Genomic DNA, 22252 nt, shown 5'->3' with positions numbered 1-22252 from the left:
TGTAATGTTGTCAGTGACGGCATTACAGAAAGTGGTGACTAGTAAAAATCAAAAGCTGTGTAAGCCCCAGCATGCACTTAATACAACAGACAACATAGACATTAAATACTAGTAGGGCTTTCAGTTAAAGGACTTGTTAACTGGCAAGTATATGTAAACCCTAAAACATCATATGATGGTCGCATACATGCTGTCTGTTTTGCATCACTTTTGCCCTCATACAGTCTATGCTCTCTAAGATGAAGTGAACTGAACAGACCACACAGCAACATCTGTTTTTTTTCTTGAGAATTCCTCAGTTCAGATGGGAGTGTGCTGCCATATCATCACTGATGTAGTTTAGTTTAGATGCTCATTCCTTAATGAATTTACCACCAGGTCACGTACTGTGCAATGCCACGTGACAATTTGAATAAAGTCTCTAATAAAGTCTTATAAAATCCACCTCACATTAGATAACATTTACATTTATTTTGATATGGTGACAAATCCTCTGAGCTAGTCTGGAGATACTTGCATGTTAAATCTTTCCTGTACATTTTCAAATGTTTTACACCAACTGGTCATGACCTTGAACTCCAACATAGGACGTATGGATTTTTAATCAACCAATCAATCAGTGTGCAGCCCTCTGCAGTGTCTCTGCAGTGCAGACCCAAGATCAGTGTTAGTGCACCAGGAGATAAAAAATACTGTTCAAGCTTCCTGAGGTACTGCTCATTTAGAAAGATTTGATTGTGGTGCATCATTTGTCCCAAACAAAGAGAAACTAGATGTCAAAGATGATTTTATCTAACAGATTTATACGGCAGTCCAAATGCCAGATGCAGGGATGAAAGGAAGAAGCAACAGATTTAAAGATTTCCTTCCCCTTTTCCTCTTGAATTACACTTTAATACAGCAAAGTGTTTAATGAAATATTTAATCATCTGTGAATTTCCAGCTTGTTCTGATGCTCTGATGACTGAAGGACCATGCCGTTCCCACTCCATTAAATCACTGGACACATGAGTGTGAGATATAGGCGGTGATTTGGACGCCTGGAACCAGGTTAAGTAGAGTTGGCTCCTCTTACGTCGATATATCAACTTATCTGTCTGCTCCATAAAAATGATGAATTGCATAGTAAATTTCCTTGACTCTAAATATGTGGATTTTCTTGGCTGTTGGGATTTGATTGATTACTGTGACAATTGGATGGTCATAGAGAAACTTTCTCAATAATATGTATGAATTAGATTTATTTCTCCCCCAGAGGCTACACAATTATTATAGTTCCGTGAAATGTTTTTGAACATAAAACCAATGAGAATTTATAAGCTAATAAAACCCAACAACAATTTCCTTTTGTAATTGATCTGGATATTGAGGCCATTTTACAGTAAATTTTACTATTCTAAATGTCTTTCTTCATCCGTTTGACTGAGTTATAAAAGGGACATGAGCTGAGCAATGAAGAAGTGCCCAAGCAATCACGGCTGCAAGAAATCTAAGTTAGGAGGTAAGTACTGTAAGTCAAATGCCTGAAGATGACCTAGTGAAACATCAACATTAATCCTTTGCCACATGTGAATACAAAACACTGCTATATATCAAAATCACATTGTGTATACTTTCAATTAACATGAATAAATAATAATAAAGGTCTTTTTCCTCCTCTTCCAGGCTTTGTCCAAGTAACTGTTTAAGTTTTCGTTACACAGTGTTGCACAAGACTATTTCAGTATCATTAACCTGCTCTGGTAAAAATATTGCAGCTGCTTTAGTTTCACATCTTGAAGCCCTGTCTTGAAGAGGGTCCCTGAGTCAGAATCTGGTTTTAAGACCTTCTGTGTTCTTTTTTTTTTGTGCATTTAATTCAACTACCACACAGCACATATGGGAGCAAAGAAAGCTGTAGCATAGAAAAACTGTACACATTTCCTAGAGAGTGGGAGGTATTAAGAGGGGCCCTACAGGAAAGATGTGCTCCCTGTCCCTCATAGGAGGTTAATCCAGCCATGCCATAGACATAAACTCCCACTGATTAACATCTTCTTTGCACATATTCTGTCATGTTCTCCTCCTCACTCTGCTGCTGCAGCACATTAACCCCAACGTATATGTTGTTGCTTGATGCTTGATGTAAAACTGCAGGGTCAAACTTTTATGATCTGCAAAGGACGCTGGCCATTCTGTATCCTAACTTGTCAGGAGTGCTTTGACAGCAGTAGAAGGGCACGTTCCCCGATCGTCCTTGAATGCAGCAGAGGCCGGAGCGTCACGCACTGATCTGCACACACAGCTGCACTCCAAGTAGACTTACATCCACTCAGTAGATGTGTGTGCTGCAGGACGTCAGGAAGCTTTGAGAGAGGACTTGTGAACCTGCCGTGAAACTAGCGAATCATTAACTGTCGCAGGGGGAAAACTTTTATTTCAAAGAAGTGGATCCATCATGACTGCAAGGATCAAGGGAGCAGCGGGCCGGGACAAACCAGTGCCACAGAGCCGAGCAACAGGTAATTTACTGGGAGCAGATGTGGTCATGTGATTCTATACTAGTACGTCTTTCAGGTAGTGACATTAGATAGATGCATTAAATTAAGCGATTTACCTAAATCACATTATTATTAGGCTACTCGAGATTTAGTGAAATTTAGCCTATTTACTTAATTTCAATCAATTTGAATGAAATTTAATTTGTTGTAGGCCCAATAACACATTACCCATCGGCAGGTTAATAGCAGCGTAGCTGTGCATAGCTGTAATCGTTCACTTCACACGCATTTGACATTGAACCGGATCAACATTGAATGACACAGTTTTACAAACTCCTACAGTAACAGTGAATGTTGGGGCGCAGCATCAGCAGCAGCAGTGGTCAACTGAAGCTTGCAAGACATTTTTTTTTACCTAAGTAATCCTAAAAGCCAATTAATGAGCAAAGCGATTTCAGCTGTGTTTCACTACAAACAGGTGCATTTAAGGATGGGAGGCACAAAAGCTCAATGATGGCGTAAACATTTTACGGTCTGCATCAGAGTGCATTTGTGTGCTTATGATTGGCCTTTAATAAGGAACATAGGTTTAATGAAGGTTGTTTTGTTTTTAATATGTATTTAAATTTGCATTTTTGCTACAGATGAGGATTAAACACGTTACATATTGTTTTTTTATTATAACTAATGTATATTTCTATGATATTCGATAGTAGTGATGATATTTTACTTTATGGTATTTTATTTTTTACAGTAGTACTAGAGTATTTGTACTTTTCCTTTACATACAGCAGTATATATATATTATCATGGCTTTTGTTATTCATCTAACAACACAGAAATGAATAAGATATTGAAGACAAAAGGAGTTTATAAGAAGGCTTTATGGCAAATGTGTTTGATGTTTTGTTTTTGTGTCATTAAAGCTTAGATGTACATTTTAGAAAACACATTCTAAGGAATGCTAACTTTCAGGAAGGAAAAAAAAGGACAGTAAAAACTTCTAGTTTATCAGCGGTTGTTAGAGAGAGGATCTTAGCTTCGGGTTGGTGGTGACAAATAGCCAGACAAATTACTCTGGTGGATTGATCGTAGATATTACTGATAGATTTGAGTAGCCTAAATATTGGAAATTGAAGAAGAGGGGGAAAGAAAAAACAGCAGTTTCTGGGAAAAAAAACTGAATGAGTATGTTTTTACTTTTGCCAGCAGCTGTCTTCTTGAAGGGTGTGTAACGAATACAGTAATTTACTGTTGTCCACAACAATTTGTACATAATCAGAGACAAAGTGATTTCAGATGTTTGAAAGTGATATGTACTCTTCTGTAGGATCTTTTATTTTGCTTATTAATGAGGAACTTTTTTGTGTATTTCAAATAGCCTGAGCGTTAAAAGCTGATGTTTGATTGTATAAAGCTGAGAGAGTTTTTTGTTACAGTTACAGTGAGCATTCAAAATCAATGGAATTAATTTCACTTCTTTCATTGTGTTGTAAACATGATATTTGAAATGGACAAGCTGGGGACATGGGGTTTGGATAATATCATTGTGTTTAGAATGACTAAATTAAGTTTAATAGAAATACATCAAATCAAATTAGGGTTGTTTTGTTAATCTTGAAATATGCAGGTAGGCAGCTGCCAAGAGACTCACAGCTGGCACGCATGTGGTGTAGTTTATTATGTTTCAGTCATCCTGCACTGTGCCATATAACATGACTGAGGGTTTCTCTCCCAGAAATGATAGTAAGGGTCAGGAGAGCTCTGTGGCTGGTGCTGGGCATGCTCTCTCTGTCCCTGCTGCTGGTGGTGCTGGGAGTCTACACAACCACCCGAACAGAGAGCCTGAATGTGACTGGCTACACCTCTGGAGTTATTGTAAGTTGTTCTTTATTTGTCTCTTGGTAATTCCCCATCAGGATTTAGTCAGATGGCGAGATGAAAGATTTATAAAGTAAAAAAAAAAAAAACTCAGGAAATAAGCTGGAAGTTTTGAAACACATCAAAAACATGCTACAGCATGTGATATCCATTATGAAATCAAAGCTGCAATCCTTTAGTCTCACAGCGTCGGCCAACAGTTTTGATTCGCTCATTGTGGGCCTTGAGACGGACACAGTTTTCGGTGGGCTGTGAAACTGATGATTGACACTTTTGTGATTCAGTCAGACGTCATCATGAGCACTTCCTGCAGTAATTAGACAGGAGCTCGGCTTTGCATGCAGGCTTCCGACTTTCAAAGTGGAAGAACATGATGAATCTTCTGGAAGTGCTGCCAAATTCCACCCTAAACTACATCCGGCAAAATCAGTCTCTGGATGAATGTGTGGTGAGATTTGACCTATGGTGCTCCTGAATCATATATCATTTTATAGCTTTAATACCTTTTACAACATTATGTAACATAAAACGCACTATATGTTTTTAAAGTTGTACCGCATGAGCAATTTCCATATAACTGTTAATTGCTGATTATGGCATGTCACCCTCCGTTTTGCTGATTTCTTTCTAACTTGGAAGAGAACCAAACCATAGCAAGGTGTACAGTTTGCAATGAAAATGAACCATATTTCTTCATCTTTTTGTTCTCTGCAGCTGACCCTTGGATCGTTCCTAGGACTTCTGGGACTCCGCCTTGAGGAAAACCGCAAGCAGCTGGTATAATCTTCTGCTCCTCCTCCTGTAACTCTTCATTTTAAAACACATATGTACAGTCACACACTATATCTACACTACACCCTTATGTTTTCCCTGTGCACACCCAGCCCTGACCCGCCAAGAGGGAGTTTACTTTGGCAGAGAGATACAGTACGTTAGCGCAGTGAGCAGCAGCGCTACAACACGCGGCAGACATCTTGTGGGCTCCCACTGTGACACCAGGGACTTTTAATATGTATCAAAGAGTAGGCTTCTATTCCCCTATTTATACTATCCTCAAATCTTATCCCATGTCTCAACCCAGCCTTCACTTTTGCAATGTCCATATTTTTGTGGGAGACATCAATTTAAATCTTGGCTGGGAGTTAGAGGACAAACACAAGAGGTAAAGTTGCAATAGAGATGCAAAGTGGGAAGAAGTGGGCCTTTCTGGTTCCGGATGTAAAAGTCCCGCTCACTTTTTTACAAAGACAATGTTATGTGACTCCCAGTTGAGCCTCAGCTATGACTTGGAAGTACATGAAACTCTCACTTAAACTTAAATCATCAGTACGAAAGATTAAGAACACTGGTCTGCCTGGGCCACGTACAGCATGACTACATGTCAGATGCTACTTCCACATCTGAACCAATCCTGACGTACACACAGGAAATCTTCCTGGCTGTCAGTCAACACTGCGGGATAACAGGCGCAATTATCCCAGATGGGCCAGGAATGGGCCTAGGACCCCAGTGTATGTCGGGCCAGAACCTTTTTCATTAGAAAAATGTTGCCGTCTTTGATCTGTTCTTATAAATATAATAAATGATTCTCAGATGCAATTAATTGACAGCTTTCACAGAATGAGCCAGTCTATGAGACTCTAACATCTGGTATTCATTGAATGTACTAGGTATTTGTATGTTCGTGTTATTTTATTGAACAAACTGTTGAATGTTCACTTTTTTTTCCCAGATGTCCGTCCTCTATACTGCTTCTTTTAAATGTTGCAGTAGCAATAAATAGAAAAACAGACCTAGATGCATGTGATGTGAATCACACCTCTGCTGCTCATTCTGTCTTATTCTGTCTTATCACAATAGTGCCATTTTACAAAGTGAAAACTGTCTAAAGAGGTACAGTACTGTAATAAGTTACATTAGCTTCCTATAACTAACATATGGCTGTTAACACTATGAGAACAGGAAATTAGGTAATTGTTGTACCATGTATATTGCTGCTGAAGTAATTGCTGTGGCTTATTTGAAAATGTTCTCCCAGTAAATCAAAAGTTAATTAGCTCTTCCTCCATGTATCAGATTTCATGTCTAATGTCAAACATTTGTGGCACCTTTTCCACATATTTTCACATGTGCAGCTATGTAGTCATTCATTCTTACCCTGTCAGTGTCCAAGGATAGTCAGTTGTCTGTCTCTCTTTGGTCTGGAGTAATATATTCAGTGCTTATAAAACATATTCTTGCTGCTTGGATGTTATATTGTTTTATTGATTTACAACATTGAATCAGATTAAATTTAATGTGCCTTTTTTGACACTGTTCAACGGAAAAAGACCCTGTAATGCCTCAAAGTAAAAAGAAATCTCCACAAAGTGATCTAAAGAAATGATTAGGTAGTAGGCTAACACTCAGTGGAGTCCATACCTCCACCAAGGCCAAAGAATCCTACATGTCTTTTGCTTTCAATTATAACTTTATTTCTTTATTTATAGTCTCACAGCTGTATAGTTTTATTACCTGTGTTATAAAGCTCTACAGTTGTATGAATCGTATCGTAACTGTGCCACAACTGCTGTTGTTTTTGTGTAATTTTATTAACTGCATGTTGAATGAAATACTGATGTAAGCATCCCTTATTGATGCTGGTGCCATATGCACTGTTCCTTATTATTAATAAGTCCAACTCTGTGTAAAATGCAAATCATTCTTTTTGCACAACTCTCTTCTGCACCATATTGTGCAAACTAGATGTCAACATCATGAATGTGTGAAATCCGTTCAGTATGTTTTACGTAATCCTGCTGACACACAGACACAGGTGAAAACATAACCTCCTTGGCAGTGGAAATAAAATCCAAAATCCATGTTTTCATTAGTATTTGCACACGTATTCCCCCACTTTAGCAGTCCTCACCTAAATATTAATAGTGTTGCCAATTGATTTTAGACATTATAGAATTAGTTAAATGGAGGGTCACCTTTTGTGGAGTCAATTGATTGTAAGATCCAACATTTGGTGAGTCAGTCTGGTAAGAAAACCTATGCTTTTTCTGTTGATGAGTATAAAAAACTCACATTAAATCTGCTTTGATTCAATTTGGTAAGGCTATAAAAAATGAAACCTTCCTTCTATATGTCATCATCCATGCATGGTATTGCTTAATCAAATACACAGATTCACCTTAAATTCTCTGATACTATTCATGCCAGGTTTTGGGTCGAGCTTGTTGTGCTTGGGTTTGGTTTCATGTTTTCATCCTTCACACTGCTGAGAGAGACGTTTTGTGATAAGTAACTCAGTAGATTCAGTGTAGGATAATGATGAATAGTGGAAATTCATTTTCCATTTTTGATTTATCTAAGTGTTATTTGGAATGTGTTAAATTGGGACTGTGATTAATGAAGAGCAGGAATGAAGGAGAGATAGAGTCTGTTAAGAATTTAAGCTCTGCACAGCCGGTGGCTGTACTGTAAGCAGTACAGAGAGTTAACACAAGTATTTAGCTTAACTAATATTATGATTTTAAAGAGTTGCTGTTTAAACAAAGAGGATTACCATATTTATGTTCTGAGACTATATCTGACCTTTGGAGACTTGCTTTAGGAGTCTAACCAGTGCTGAGCACAGTTGAGAAACACAAATCTGGAGTAAGCCTTACACAAATTGAAAAATCATAATATTTGTGCTTTTTTCTTTGTTCCTCCTCAAGCTGACGGCTGCGATTGTATTCCTCAGCTTTGGGATCATCACCTCTTTTCTTTGCCTGGTGATTGATGGCGTCTGTATTGTCTTAAACATGGTGAGTTACCTGCACTTGCATGCGTATGCTGTAACACTAGAGACGATAGTATTTGGGGATGAAACAAAGCAGTAACAGTAGACCGTGAAGCGAAAATAAACCGCTGTGCTGGTTGACTGTGATCCACCTGGATAGCCTCTTCAGCCGCAGAGTGTGCCAACACCACTCTGCTGGCAATATTGACATATTATTAAACATGAAAAGAGTTCCCACATGTTATAGCCCTGTATTTATAACAATTGCCAGCTGTGTTTTTTGCTTTTTAACCTAAATAAATTAGCAGTTGTGAAAGCATAATGTGAGAAAAAAAACAACTTTCTCTTTGGTCTTGGAGACTTTATATGAAAGAGGGTCGATCAGTGCAAGAGAACTCTGTTTCTCTCCAGGAAGGCCAGTTGTCTTTGGCTTAATACATCCAGACATCTGATGACCTGGATGACTGACATTTACTGAATGTGATGGACGTTACTGTGATAAAGAGTGAGCTGCCTCCCTTAAAGAACGGTCAACAGGTTAAAAAAAAAAAAAGCAAAGCACAGACCTAAACAAGAGCTAATCATCACTTTCAATCAGGCTTCTCTATTCCATATCTAAAATACACCTGCTTTAGAGAGGACCCTCAGTTAATTAATGAAACCTGAGGCAAAGACTCACACTGTAGCTAACACTATATTAGTACACTATTAGGAGCTAACAGTAGCCGACGTTCTCTGTCGGAACATTCAGCGATGTTATTTGCTAACGTGCCAACTTACTTGCGTTCAAATTTGTGCCATGAAGTTCACTTACCTCCTTCTTCTTCTTCTTCTTCTTTGGTTTTCCTGGCATGGTGGACTGCCAATAGGTGCATGCCGTCACTGACTGTAGTGGAGGGTGTAACATGACTTTGTACAGAATACTGGATATTAAACTTGTTAAAATAAAGCCATTTGAACCTGAAATAGTTTGTCCCCTGTCTCTAACAGACAGCTTCACAAAATCTAACGTTAGAGGGCTGAAAATGATTTCAGAGATAACACATTTTTTTAAGGGCCGTTGAGATGAAATTTAGGTGTCTAAAATCCCCAATGCTTCATTCATATCTAATTCACAATTGCTATGAGTGATGCATTTGAGTCTTGTTTTTGTCTACCTTCAATTTACCGTAGTTTGACTGGTATTGTCTACATTTGAAATTGTAAAAATTACAGTAAAACTATGACCCTGCTCTTAGCACTGTGAAGTCTAAGTAGCCTGGAAGCAAAACCTCTCAAATGTGAAGGAATTGAACTGAACTTTTTCATTCATTCAGATGTATTTAATCTTTCTGGTATTTGTCACCTCTGACTCTCAAGAATATTATGAGTTTTTAGTAGTGTTTTTCCCTCTGTGAGATTTTTGCAACATGTGCGTGACTGTCTCACTGTCTTTTTCTAGTTCAACAGACGCTGTGCTGGCCAAAAAACTCTGCCCCTGTTTTACACTTGTTTATTGTACAGATTCAACAACGTGATCAAAATACTGTAAATACCACATATTATACTGGCCTGTCAGTTTTGTTTTGAAGATCTCTGTGTTTATCTTTTTGGACCAAACAGTAACATAATCCAGGCTAGTGTGGATGTTACATTTAAGCAGTGTTTTACACAATAATGTTTGTTTTCTTTAGAACAGATCCTGGCACTTCAATCAGATGGAGCTCAGCCCCTGAAAATACGACATTTAGTTGAAAGTACAAAAAGCTTCTGGATGGTTCTGGGTTCCCTCCCTGGTTCCTTTTATTGTGCCAACATGTTTCAGACAAATATCAGGGCCCACCGGAGAAGGAAATATTTCGTTGGCACAATAAAATTCAGTAAAGGAATCATACCGCAATCTTGAATTCTTTGTACTTTCAACGAAATACCGTATGCGCGCGCTTCTTCTTTATGGTTAAAAGGAAAGTTGAAAATGGAATTACATTTAGTGTAGCATCACAAAAGATGAACTAGATTTTGATTGATTTTTAACTATAGATCACAGATCGCAGTATTCTCCTTTGAAAAAATTAGATGATATAAGGTTATAATTACAGCACTATTGTACTAACAATATGTAGAAGAGCTAATTTCAAAACTTACTGTAATTCATGTCATCATGCTTCAGTGTGTGTGAGACTGTCTCTTGATTCTTGCACTGACTGGTTAAAGTTAAGAGGTAAAAGCACAACATTTTACCCGGCTTCAGCTTATTCCAACCAGATAAGGATCTTCTTCTCCATATGTCTGTGTTCCTTTTTATACTATATAATAAATAGAATATATCTTATGTTCATGGTATATACATATAATATACATATAGTTGAATACTTAAAGAAATGTTGGATCAAATTTATAATGTAGCCAGTAGATACCAGAGTGGCTGAAACAACGATCTGACATAGAGAAACTGTTGGGCTGATGAGTAGATGGATGACAGGTGTGCTGCCAGACACATAGCCGTGTCTCCATGACTTCAGAGGATGTTACCCTAACCTATGTAATGGGTACTTGCTTTTTGTTCCCATAAGGAAGTTCCCATAATGTGACTGTGTAAACAGACCAAAGGTCCCCACAACATGAGTAATACGACACACACACACACACACACACACACACACACACACACACACACACACACACACACACACACACACACACACACACACACACACACACACACACACACGTCATGGCTGTGACTGTGACATAAACATCATTTGGTTCAGAGGAACTGAGAATCGTTTTTGAGAAGCCCTCTTCAATTTTTCACAGACTCCAAACTCATCATTCTCAACATTTGTTTACTCACAGTCTGGATTATCTTGTCGGATAAATGTCAGTTTAACTTGTTTTTTTTAACTTCTGTCTTTTATCCTGAATTAAGATTGATTGGGGTTGTGGGAGTGATATTTCTTCATTTGTTAACTTTTGCCAGGACATGCGTCCACTGAGAGCAGAGAGATGCCAGTATTACAGCAGTGGCACCAGCTACGTCTATGAGAATTTCTACACCTCAGTAAGGATGTGTGGATGATACAAGGAAAATATACTGCCTCGAGCCTAATTGAGAAGTAATCACAGTCTGAATTGATTAATTATGGCAAGCTTGGTCAGCTATTACCCAATTTTCTCTTAGAAGTATAGGCCTTGGAGGTAGTTTTCTGCTGAAGTTGTGTTTGCAGGGAGACAGTGACAACAACTGTGTTTTCTTTATCAGGTGTCATGTTGGAATCTAAAGGAGTCTTGTACCATGACAGTACGAAGTGGAACCTGCTACTGCTGCGACCTCTACGACTGCGCCAAGTGAGACGATGCATCATTAATCTGTGATGTCATCTCAGTATATTGTTATCACTGCCATATTAGCGCAAATTAAACAATGTAACACACAATATCTGCCAAAATATCCTGCCCACTATTTCAGAATTGACATGGGTTTGTCTTCCCACTTATAAGTCTTTTTTTCTAAGAATCTAAAAATCATCTTTATTACCTCTTGTTTTGCAGTGGAGGCTACCTCAACAACTACTATGAGTTTGTTGGAGTACAAAGCTGCGATGAAGTTTTCACTCTTTATATCTTGATCTGCACACTCACTGGCCTGAACCTCGTGGCCCTCTTCACAGGGATACTGACCACAGCGGTGCTTGGCAGCATCAAGGACTCGGTAAGTCACACACACACACACTGACACATCTTCCTAAAAGTCCAGACCATTTAGGCTCACAATTAACAATAAATTGAAAAGTTCCTTTTAAAAATTGTTGACAGTAAAAAGAGACGGGTTTTGAGGCTCACAAACTTTGGTTTGGCTTTTAAAGATTCATTGACAGGAAAAATATATTTTCTAACTTCTAATCCTGTGTCTCTGTGTCAATTGTTCATTTATCTCTTGTTACATTCTTGTTCATAAAAAAATTATAATTTTTGAGTATTTTTATATCAACATCGCTCTCTTTTCCCCTCTCACAATTAAACCCTGTCTACATATTATGTTTCACTCCTCACATTGCTGAAGCTAAAAGTTGCTCTACTCTAGTTCACTGTGTCTTTAAAGGTGCATTTATTGATTTTTGGCCATTAGGTGGCAGAATAACTCCAGGACAATGTGAGCAGAAGCGTCATTAGCTGCATTTGTTTTTGACTTCAGCGGATTTGATAGTCGACATGAAATGCCGGTGACCGCCGTGGCAGAGTATAAAGAGATTGCCATCAAGTCAGAAACATTCAATTCATTCTCAATGGCTGATCTTGCGGCATGCGCAGCTTTTCTTTGATTTTTTTTTTTAATTTGAAAATACGAATGTTACCCTCAATATGTCAGACTGCTCTGCAAAATCTATACACACAGTTTACTCACCCCAAAATACATTGTTCTAAAACTTTTCCAGGCCCGATATAAGTTTACGTTAGCCTTTTGACACATGACATTAAATCTAAATAATGTTTTATGAAAGCACTGAGGGTAATGGGTTGAGGTGTATGGGGGAAAAGTCAGACATGGAATAACCGGTAGAACAACACTTAGAGATAACATTTTTTGTTTATTCCTGTTATACTGAGAACCATATCAAGGTCACCATATTGCCAGGAGGGTGAAAAGAAAAGAAATCTAAAGGATAAGAAATGTGACCTACAAGGGCATTAGGCCTACTTCTTTTACAATAGCAAAGTGCAAATGAAAACTATAGTGTGGTGTCCATATGTAAAATATGAGCTGCCAGAAGGAGGAGATCAAATGAATTGCATCAACTTTGAGATAGACAACCACAGAATAAAAACATACCACACATACCATACCATGTGTATCAGTGAAGCTTTAAGCCAATTAGGACAAGGTTCTGTTGTCACAGAGGTGGCTCCCACTTGGTGCAGCTGGAGGAGAGCAACTGCAGAGCCTGACTCTGAAAACTACAGCCGCCTTGCTCCCACAAGGTTTTAATGTCATGTGACACTGTGACAGTCTGCAGCGCCAGTGAAAGTCGGACAACATTTCTAACCAGCATGCATTGTCTTAAGTCCAACATGCATCAAGTTAAGTCAGCGCTGCGGAGCGATACATTAAGTTGAACGCACCAAACCTAACATTGGCTTTCCTGCCTTTCAGCCAACTTACTCTTCCCAACCCACCTACTCACCTTTTTCCCAATCCCCTAATCAGCTCTTAGTAGGCTGTTTATACTGGCCCATTTCCACCCATTCCCTGCCAGACTGTCTGTTGTGCTGTCCATGCTGGTGCTTTCCAGCCTTTCTTGGCTGGTTTTTGACTCTTTGTCTGGCTGCTGGATTTTGCCTTTTACCTGCCTGCCTGTTATCAGCCACTGCTGGCTACTCGTTGCTTTTGCTTGCTTCTGCCTGTCGAGCCTTAATATAGGTGGACTTTTCTGAACCTGTTCTGAATTGGCAGGGGACTATTTTCTCTCACACCGTAGTGGAAAACGTAACATTAGGTGGAACATGAAGTAGTGTGGACGGGGTTGCAAGCACATGCTGGTAGAGCAAGCTTACATTACCATTAAAAATACCATTTTTTGTTTCGTCTTACAGTTTTTCCAAATAAGACGAGGAAGCAACTCACACTTTCTCAACAAAAAATCGTCCTTCTGCGCTCGTTCAGATATCCTGGATGCTAGTTGCTCTCACAGTTTTGCAGCGTTTAGTCAAATTCAACTTTGTGAGAGGTGAGAGGTGGGATCAGATCACAACAGAATCAGTTTTTATGAGGAAAAATCGCTTTAACTTGCAGGATTCCACTATTGTATAGTGAGCCGAGACTAAATGGCACCCAAAAAATCTATGGCATGTCGTATCCAGCCAGATGCACCGCAAAGATGACCTGTAACACAAAGTCTGCCATGACAAAGAAAACTGATAGGATCGGACCACAGGGTAAAGCCTTAACCCTCCTAACCTCAAGCCACTTTATCATTTTGCACTGTGTGCACAAGGAGAAATGGATAAGAAAGCAGTGGGGGTGTGTCATGGAGTCCAGAAAATATTGTCCATATGGTGTCCACTGCATTGCAGGCACAATGTGGGATTCATTGTGCGCAGACTTTATCTGGTTCAGGGTATGATGAAAACTGAGTCTCCAGACCTGTCAGTTAGCATTATGCCACCATGATCAGCTGATGAGATTTACACTGAAAAGACAAATGGAAGAGTGAATTCAGGGGAGGCCTGGAGTTCATTACAAACATCTCAGAGATGGCTATAACAAAAACTATTATTCTGTACAGCTTTGAAAGGGAAATAGCTTTTGATTTCAGGACTATTACTTATTATTCTGGTTGCATGACATAGCATGGTCAACACTTCAGGAACAGGGTGACAACACCCCCATACATAGGGCACGAGGGGTCACTGAGTGGTTTGATGAAATCAAATGAGGGAATATCTTTAGGAAGAATGGTGTTCATCCCTCCAGTAGAGTTCGGACACTTGTAGAATCAATGCCAAGGAGCACTGGAGCACTGGAGCTGTTCTGGTGGCCCAACACCTTACTGCTTTATGTTGGTTTTTCCTTTTAATTTGTCTGTCTTGTATATGGGTTCCAGTTAGTTCACTGTCAGCTTAATTTCTGAACAATAAACTCAGACAGTAGATGGAGAAAAGTGATGAAACTTAATATAATTTGAGTGAGTGCTAAGGAGTGTTGTAATCTTTGTGTAATAACTTGATTAAATATTTTCTGGTGGGAAAACAGAGAAGGTCAATGATATGGTCTTTAGTTGTATTTACATGTAATTTGCTAAATGTGGAGCTCCTTCAACAGCATACCAACATTCAGGCACATACTGCACGTGGGGGGAGAAAATTAGTCTGCTTTATTTGTGAGAGTGTGAGCGTTAAGAGCCTTGCATGCTGTGGTCAGGTGGCTGGAAAAAAGACACTGCCAAGTGAAAACCGCTAAACTGGTAAACACATATTAAGTTCACATCTGTCCAGATGCTGTTGTGTTGTAACACCGCTCTGGTGTGCCAAGGCTGTCGTTTGAATTATATTTCCTGTCTCGGTCCCGACATATTTTGATGGTCATTTGTAATATTCTGAAGCTTGTATGGCTTTAAATAAATCAATAATTATGTTAATTTTTTTCAAAATATATCTTTACATCAAATTTTTTAGAGCAAGACAAACTTAAAACAACTTGAGATCAGCTCATGTACCTGTGGTGCTTGAGGTCATTCTTCCCTCTGCTACTGCTGCAGCCAGAGCTCTGTCTCCCTCTCCCATAAGCACCAGAGTAATGGTGAAAGCGTCAAAGATAGGATGTGAAGTTGAGAAAGTGGGACATGAAATCTGAGACACACTGATAGCTGTATCAACAGGGTTAACCCAGACTGTCTCCATATGCCAAGCCCCCATCCATCGGCAGGGTTTATCAGAAGCATTCCTTCTCTCCTCCTGCTTTTCCCATTAAACTTCTTCTCATATTGTTGTTGAAATCATATCATCATATTACTGCGGTTTACAGTCTGAAAGGAGATAATCATGTTTACTACAGGAGCAAAATCTAGTGTCAACAAAAGTTTGGTTTCCATTGCTCTCGACCTGCTGATTTTGATGTCAAATGATAGCATCCATTTTGACAGTTTTAGGTAAATGGCTCTCAAAATAATAACTGCTAACACATACCAGCTATATAATAATAATAATAATAATAACAATAATGATAATAATAATAATAATAATATGATTTCACAGCACAGCTGTGTCTTTAGGCTTTACACCAAGATAAAGGTCACTGTCCCTATAACTTATCTTATTGTTTAGAGACCAGTGTGAAGAGAAAGGAAGAACAAGAACTTTGCTGATAATTGATGAATCATTTTGTCATTTTCATTGATTTTTTTTATTTCTATATTTTATTTTATTTACCAAGAAAAATTGCTAAAAATTCATAGTTTCCAGCTCAGCCGCGCCTGCTAAAACAGAGACTCTGTGTCTGTGGTCTTTGGGGAGATGATTGAACTCTGTGCTGCCAGAGATTGGTCTGATATGGACCCCACAACAGACCACACAGCCTGTGTCCTGCTGTCCTCCTCCACTGCATTCTGCCAAAACTACTATCTTTTCATTATATCATGCAAAAAGTATTCTTTAGGTAAATAACATTATGTGCTACAATTTTAGGAAGCAGACTCCCTCAACTGTCATAAATCACTGTTATCATATCAGTTGTTAATCTTTGTTTTCACTGTGGGAATGGGGCTATTCAGATTTTTTCTTTATGGTCTTAAATTTAATATAATTCAACCTTTAAATCATTAATCTGTCAATTGCAACCACATTCCATATTTACATATCTATGGTGTGTATATACTCCAAATTAACATCCATTTATGAAATAAAATTTTATGACTCCTCTGTCATGAAGTACATGACGTTGATGGTGGTGCAGTGACTAATTGTCTGGAGTTGCCTGTCCCATGAATGATTATTTGTCATGTAAAAATATGTACATTAATGCTTTGCAGATGTTTTTTTTTGTCAAATTTATAGATTTCCAGCAGCAACAGTTTTGGGTTTAACCTTGTGCGTGTTGCAGACAGACCACCCAAATGGAGACTGACACAATAGTGAGGCACAGTCATCAAAGACTTCTGCAAACCACACCACAAAAATGAGCAGACTGATCGTCACTAACCAAGTGGCAAATGTACCAAATAGTAATTGAAAAAAGGAAGACAGTTAATTTCCGTTCATGAGCGTTCTCACTGTTTTCTAACATTTGATTTTCTTAGTGAAGTCGATGGAACAGAGCTGAAGCAGCCGGGTTGCAGAATGATGCATAGAAAAGATTCAGAATCTGACATTTAACAGATGGAGCTTCACGTTCCTTCAGGCACAGCACTGAAGTTGTGCTCGCAACAGCTGATTGGCCTCCACTGTTTCATTCACTCTCTATCATAAGCTGTTTGGCCACCAGGTGCAGGTGTACAACGCGTCTGTCATAACCTGACACTTCTTATTGTTACTGTTACTTCGTATTGTGGAAATCCAAGACTTGTTTGAATTGTGATAGGTCCAACTGGCCCGATGCTCATTTGGGAGGTGAGACATTTGAGATGTAAACATGATAAACAATGGTTGAATGTGACTGTTTTATTTTTTTTCTAGTGGGCACATAAAAAGACTGTTACCTGGTAGATAGTTATTTGTCTGTGTATTTCTGGTTCTTTGCACTTATCATGACTGTGTGTGTGTGTGTGTGTGTGTGTGTGTGTGTGTGTGTGTGTGTGTGTGTGTGTGTGTGTGTGTGTGTGTGTGTGTGTGTGTGTGTGTGTGTTTGTGTGCGTGCGTGCACGCGCGCGTGTGTGTGTGTGTTTTTCTTTTTTGTGTCAGAGGAGTAGCAGCCCTGTGACGAAGCCCTCTGAGAGCACAGCATCTTCCCCTACAGCTCCTCTGCTGATGGACGCCAACACACACACAGTTCACCAACTCCACCCAGTCCGTGTGCAGTCTACACACACACACACATATCCACAAGCACAAGATAAGCATTACAAACATACATGTTTGTATAGTCAAGTTTCTCCTAATGTTTTTTGCTCATGAGACTAATCATCTTAGAGTCATGCAAACAACATAAACCTCATCTCCACCCAACATCCATCCATTAAACATCCTTTTAAAGCAGGGAGGTTCAAAGTCTGACAGTGTGGGCTCCACCTCAGACAAAACTGAAACATCTTGAACCTTGATTTTTAGACTGTATTTGTTTACACTTAGGCATGATGCATGAAATGTACCCATGGATATACAGAAAACTACCGCAGGCTCACACTAATACTGAAGAAATCTTAAAGACATGAGATCAAGGAGCATCTTTATTCTGATTCCTATGAGGAATTTTGAACATTTATTCTCAATTGACAACAGAGACAGTGATATCGTCGGAAACTTTAAATCACACTGAATCTAACAGTATGTGTATCATACTGTGCCTTCAGATTTTAATTATTCAAGCATGTGCGAGCAGCAGGTGGGGCAGAGAACACATGGCCTTAATGGCTTATAAATGAACAATCACCATTTAGAAATAGAGCAACTTCCATGAAACCAGTAAAAATACTTTTTAGAGGTGAATTTGTATTCATTACTCAATCTTGTTTTTCAAAAAGTTTTCTTCCCCACTCACCACATTTTGATTAATATCTGTCAGCTCTGGCTAACTAACATATACTGTACCAGTGAGAAACAGCAGCTAGTATTAGTGATAATGTGATGCTAAGTGATGCTGATAAGCATTGACACAGATTGCACAAAGTTAGTTCTACAGGTCATGAGAAATGAACAGTGAGCGTCCCAAACCATCAACAGGTAGCACGGGTTAAAAGCACAGAAGTCACACGACTAAAGTCAGAAATTTACTTCTCTTTGACATCAGGTCATTCTGGTAATTATATTTATAACATAGCATAAAAATCCTTCTCTTTCCTAAAAGTCTGCCATGCATGCAATACATGCCAGGTGTGTTATGTTAGTACATACGTACATTGTACTGGGAAAGAAATTCAGCCCTGGCCTTAGCACATTCTGCCCCCCTGACCTCCCTCCCTCCCCTACCCACCCGCCTGCTCCAGTTCTATCCTAGCGGGACCCATTCGGGCTGGGTCGTTAAAGGTTGATTACACATGTCAGCCCTTGTCACTTGAACATAAACATGTCGTTTTGGGAGCTGATGCCTCACACGAATTCCAGATGTTGACTAACAATAAAATGTAACTATGGGTTGTAAGAAACTGCCTGCACCAGTGACCTATGGGGTTGTTTTTTTTTATGTGAGGACAATCTTTTGTAAAACTGTCCACCATCTTTTAGCATCATATACAATGCCGTCCAAAAGTCTGAGACCACTTTCCCATCAGATCCAATCCATGGCAATCCGTGGCTCTGAGATGATCCAACATGTTCCACCCATTACTTTTTTCGATGTCAGTCATTTTTTTTTACCCCACATGTTTGTGTAAATCTCACTAATGATGTCACCTGGAAACTCAGCAATAGTTGTCCAATGTATTTATGTTCTGTGATAGTTTATTGTTAGCAGTAGTCAAGTTACCTGCACAGGAGGGATTCACAGAAAATGACGCAGCATGTAATCCAGCATTCTTTTTTGTAAATTTATCTTTTTATCTAAAATTTATCTAAATGTATCTATTATTCAATATCAGACTGGTTTCCTCTCGTAACACCTGATCAGACATTTTGGCTGCTAACCAAACATTTTCTACTGCCGCTGCTTAAAATTTAAAGCTTTCAGCAGCTACTGGAAATGCAGTGTACTTGCCTCTGAGGTTTGCACTGACCACAATGTTTCATCAAAAAAAAGCATCTAAAAAAAGCAGTTTTTGTGGAAAAGTTGTTGCTGTTGCTGTTACTAAAGAACATGAGTCTTGACCACCCACATTTGATCAACTGATTCGATATTCAGTTGTGGTATTTTAGCTTTGATTTAAAGTGTAATATACCCATGTGTTTAGCACCGCGAATGCTATATTTTCATCAGAACAGGAAACCAGTTTCTATAATCTTCACTATACGACTGTTTACTGGAATTGACATCAATAGAAAGTAATTAAAGCTCATTCTTGAATCTAAAATCAGCAGTTCGATAAAAACAGTGAGATGTGGGTAAAAGCTTGTAAAAAGCTTGTAAGTGGGTGTTGAGTCACCTATATTTGTTCACTCATTGGCAAAACAAGGATTTCGTTTTTTTTTTTAACAAACACAATACTAGAGATTATTGTGAGATCACTCTTAACATTTGTAATAGATTATCACAAATTGCAGTGTTTAGTGCACATAAAAGACTTGGAAGTGTGTGGTCAGCTTCTTTCTTTGTTTCCTTTTTTCTCTTTCTTCTCTTTCGTTTTTCCTGTCTTTCTCATCCAGGGAGCCTCGATGTATTTCCCTCCAGCAGAAAAGACAGCTGCCTCGCAGAGCTTTCCCTCAGCATCGACTCCTCACACAGAGTGCAATCCTCCTCCCTTCGCCCCGCTGACCAGCCTGCTGCCTTTCAGAGACCACAACCTCTCTGCATGAAATCCACCAGCAGCTTTTCAATAGAAAATGACCAAAAACATACATACAGAAAGGGATAAAGAGATGAGATGCTTTGTTATGATTATTATTATTATCATTAACTTTTGTCAGTGTTGTGAGGAAGGGAGGCTGGAACAACTAAAAGACAGATATGTTGGTCTGAACATTATGTAGAATTATAAAGATTTTGTTTTTCTAAATATCCAAAAGCAGATGTGGGAAGTTTCATGGAAAGAGTTTCTTGTTACTTTCAATTGTATGCAAAGTTAATAACATATTTTACAATAATTTGCTCAAAAACATAAAGGTCTTAAATTGTAAAATGTTTGTAAATGAAACATGATGTAGTATAAATGTGTTTCATCAGTCCATTGCATGTGTACACAAGGGTGTTTAAACTTTAACTCTTTAACAAACATCAGTGAAACCACACATAAGAGTTAAAATCTCATGTTAACATAAATAAAATTTAATAGTCCAGCAAATTTTTGTAATAAATATGTATGGATTTGTGTGTGGTGTCACCTTTGTGAGTTTGATTTATGTCCCATAAGCACCTCAAACACATGATTTACATACTGTACATACATGTTATGTTTTTTTGACTAACTGTTGTCCTGTAGAATACATTTTGCTTCGCAATTGTACTTCATGCTGAACTTTTTATAATGTGTCAGGTTAAACTGCAAACTGTATCAACAGTAATTGATGTAACTTGAGGATTGATCTGATGACTCAAAAAGACAAACTGACTGTGCTGCCATTAAACTGAAGTGAGGACAGTTTAACTTGAATCTGATCTTGTGGACACTAACTTTTACATGTTATAAGGGATTAATCCTGGAAAATTGTGGTTAAATAAATGATTTGTCAAAAGAGATTGGTCTGGAGTCTTTAAGTCATAATATATGTGGTGGATAAAAACCAGTTTAAGTGTAAGAACCTGATGACATACTACATATGTAGGGATCGTCTAAGATGTTTGTGTTTGTCTTATGAGAGACAGTTTATAAAGATTAGGTTTAAATTGTGTTGTGATTCTATTTTAATCATTTAATCTCAGTATCTGTTATGCACACGTCTTTATACTTGTATGTGTTTACATTGTATGTCTGTCTTTGTGAAGCACTTCAGTGCAAAACCAGTTTTCTTTTTAAAGTGCTATATAAATTAAATAAAGTTGAAACTTGAAAGGGTGAAAATTTACCTTTCACTTTTACAGGACTACCATCTGTAAAGTTATATTTTGGCTAAATCCATTTAAAGTTGCTGTGTAAGTTTTCAAATGTGGTTTGTTGTTGGGACCAGCCAGTGGTGGTGCTGTTGATGATGGTTGCCTGCCAAGAGAATTAGCCATCATTGCTTTTACAAAAGGTGATAATACGCCCTCTAGGCAGCACTATTTCTTAAACCTCTCATTCTGAACTGAGTGGAAACGGGGCACAACATGAACAACCATATTATGTTGTTTGTTTCAACCCTGTGATACGACCCATATCAGTGTCCTCTAAAATAGTGGCCATTAGGCAGTTTAGTTTATTTTAGTTACATTTAGGCACAGCAACTACTTTGTGTGGTTTAGGAAAGGATTGTAGTTGGGGTTAAAAAACTATTAAGCTTTATTGCCATGGTTACAATTATACAAGGGCATAGGTTTGCATATGGATGGTAGGGACATGTCCCTACCAACATCTTGGGAGGACAGAATTGTCCCTACCAATTTGACTGAATTTGTATGCACTTAGTTATTAGATCATTCCAATGTGCCATGCAAGAGGTTTCATCTCACAGGACAACCGATTTAGGTATGCTAGCATTTGATTGATTAAAAGATGGAGGCTATCTGAAGGCCACGTCGTCTGAGAATACATTACCAGAAAAATTATGTCAACTGATGTTAACCATGTTAGCTAAGGTTGACTAGCAAGCTAACCCTGGCTTCTGTCTTCTGTACGCTAGCAGTCAGGTTGCTAGCAGGAGTAAACATAAAGTGGTGGATATATCAAAGTATGAGTTTAATTAGGCTTTATCACACGAGACGGAG

The 22252-nt window shown here is 38.5% G+C and overlaps 1 protein-coding gene across 1 annotated transcript; it reads left to right on the top strand.

The window, feature by feature from the left end:
* The first annotated feature begins 2341 nt into the window (after positions 1–2341).
* On the top strand, positions 2342–21036 carry LOC111224112 (transmembrane protein 255B-like). Its single transcript, XM_022748513.1, has 9 exons — positions 2342–2501; positions 4219–4358; positions 5076–5138; positions 8069–8158; positions 11093–11173; positions 11375–11460; positions 11665–11824; positions 17506–17610; positions 20059–21036. Exons 1-9 carry the CDS (start codon positions 2438–2440, stop codon positions 20206–20208), a joined length of 939 nt encoding a protein of 312 aa, XP_022604234.1. The 5' UTR covers positions 2342–2437; the 3' UTR covers positions 20209–21036.
* Positions 21037–22252: the final 1216 nt, after the last annotated feature.

The sequence above is a fragment of the Seriola dumerili genome, unplaced genomic scaffold (genome assembly GCF_002260705.1).
Source record: "Seriola dumerili isolate Sdu_G_001 unplaced genomic scaffold, Sdu_1.0 BDQW01000122.1, whole genome shotgun sequence".
Classification (NCBI taxonomy): Eukaryota; Metazoa; Chordata; class Actinopteri; order Carangiformes; family Carangidae; genus Seriola; species Seriola dumerili.
Note: the sequence above shows the minus strand (reverse complement) of the source record. Positions and strands in the feature narration are given on the sequence as shown.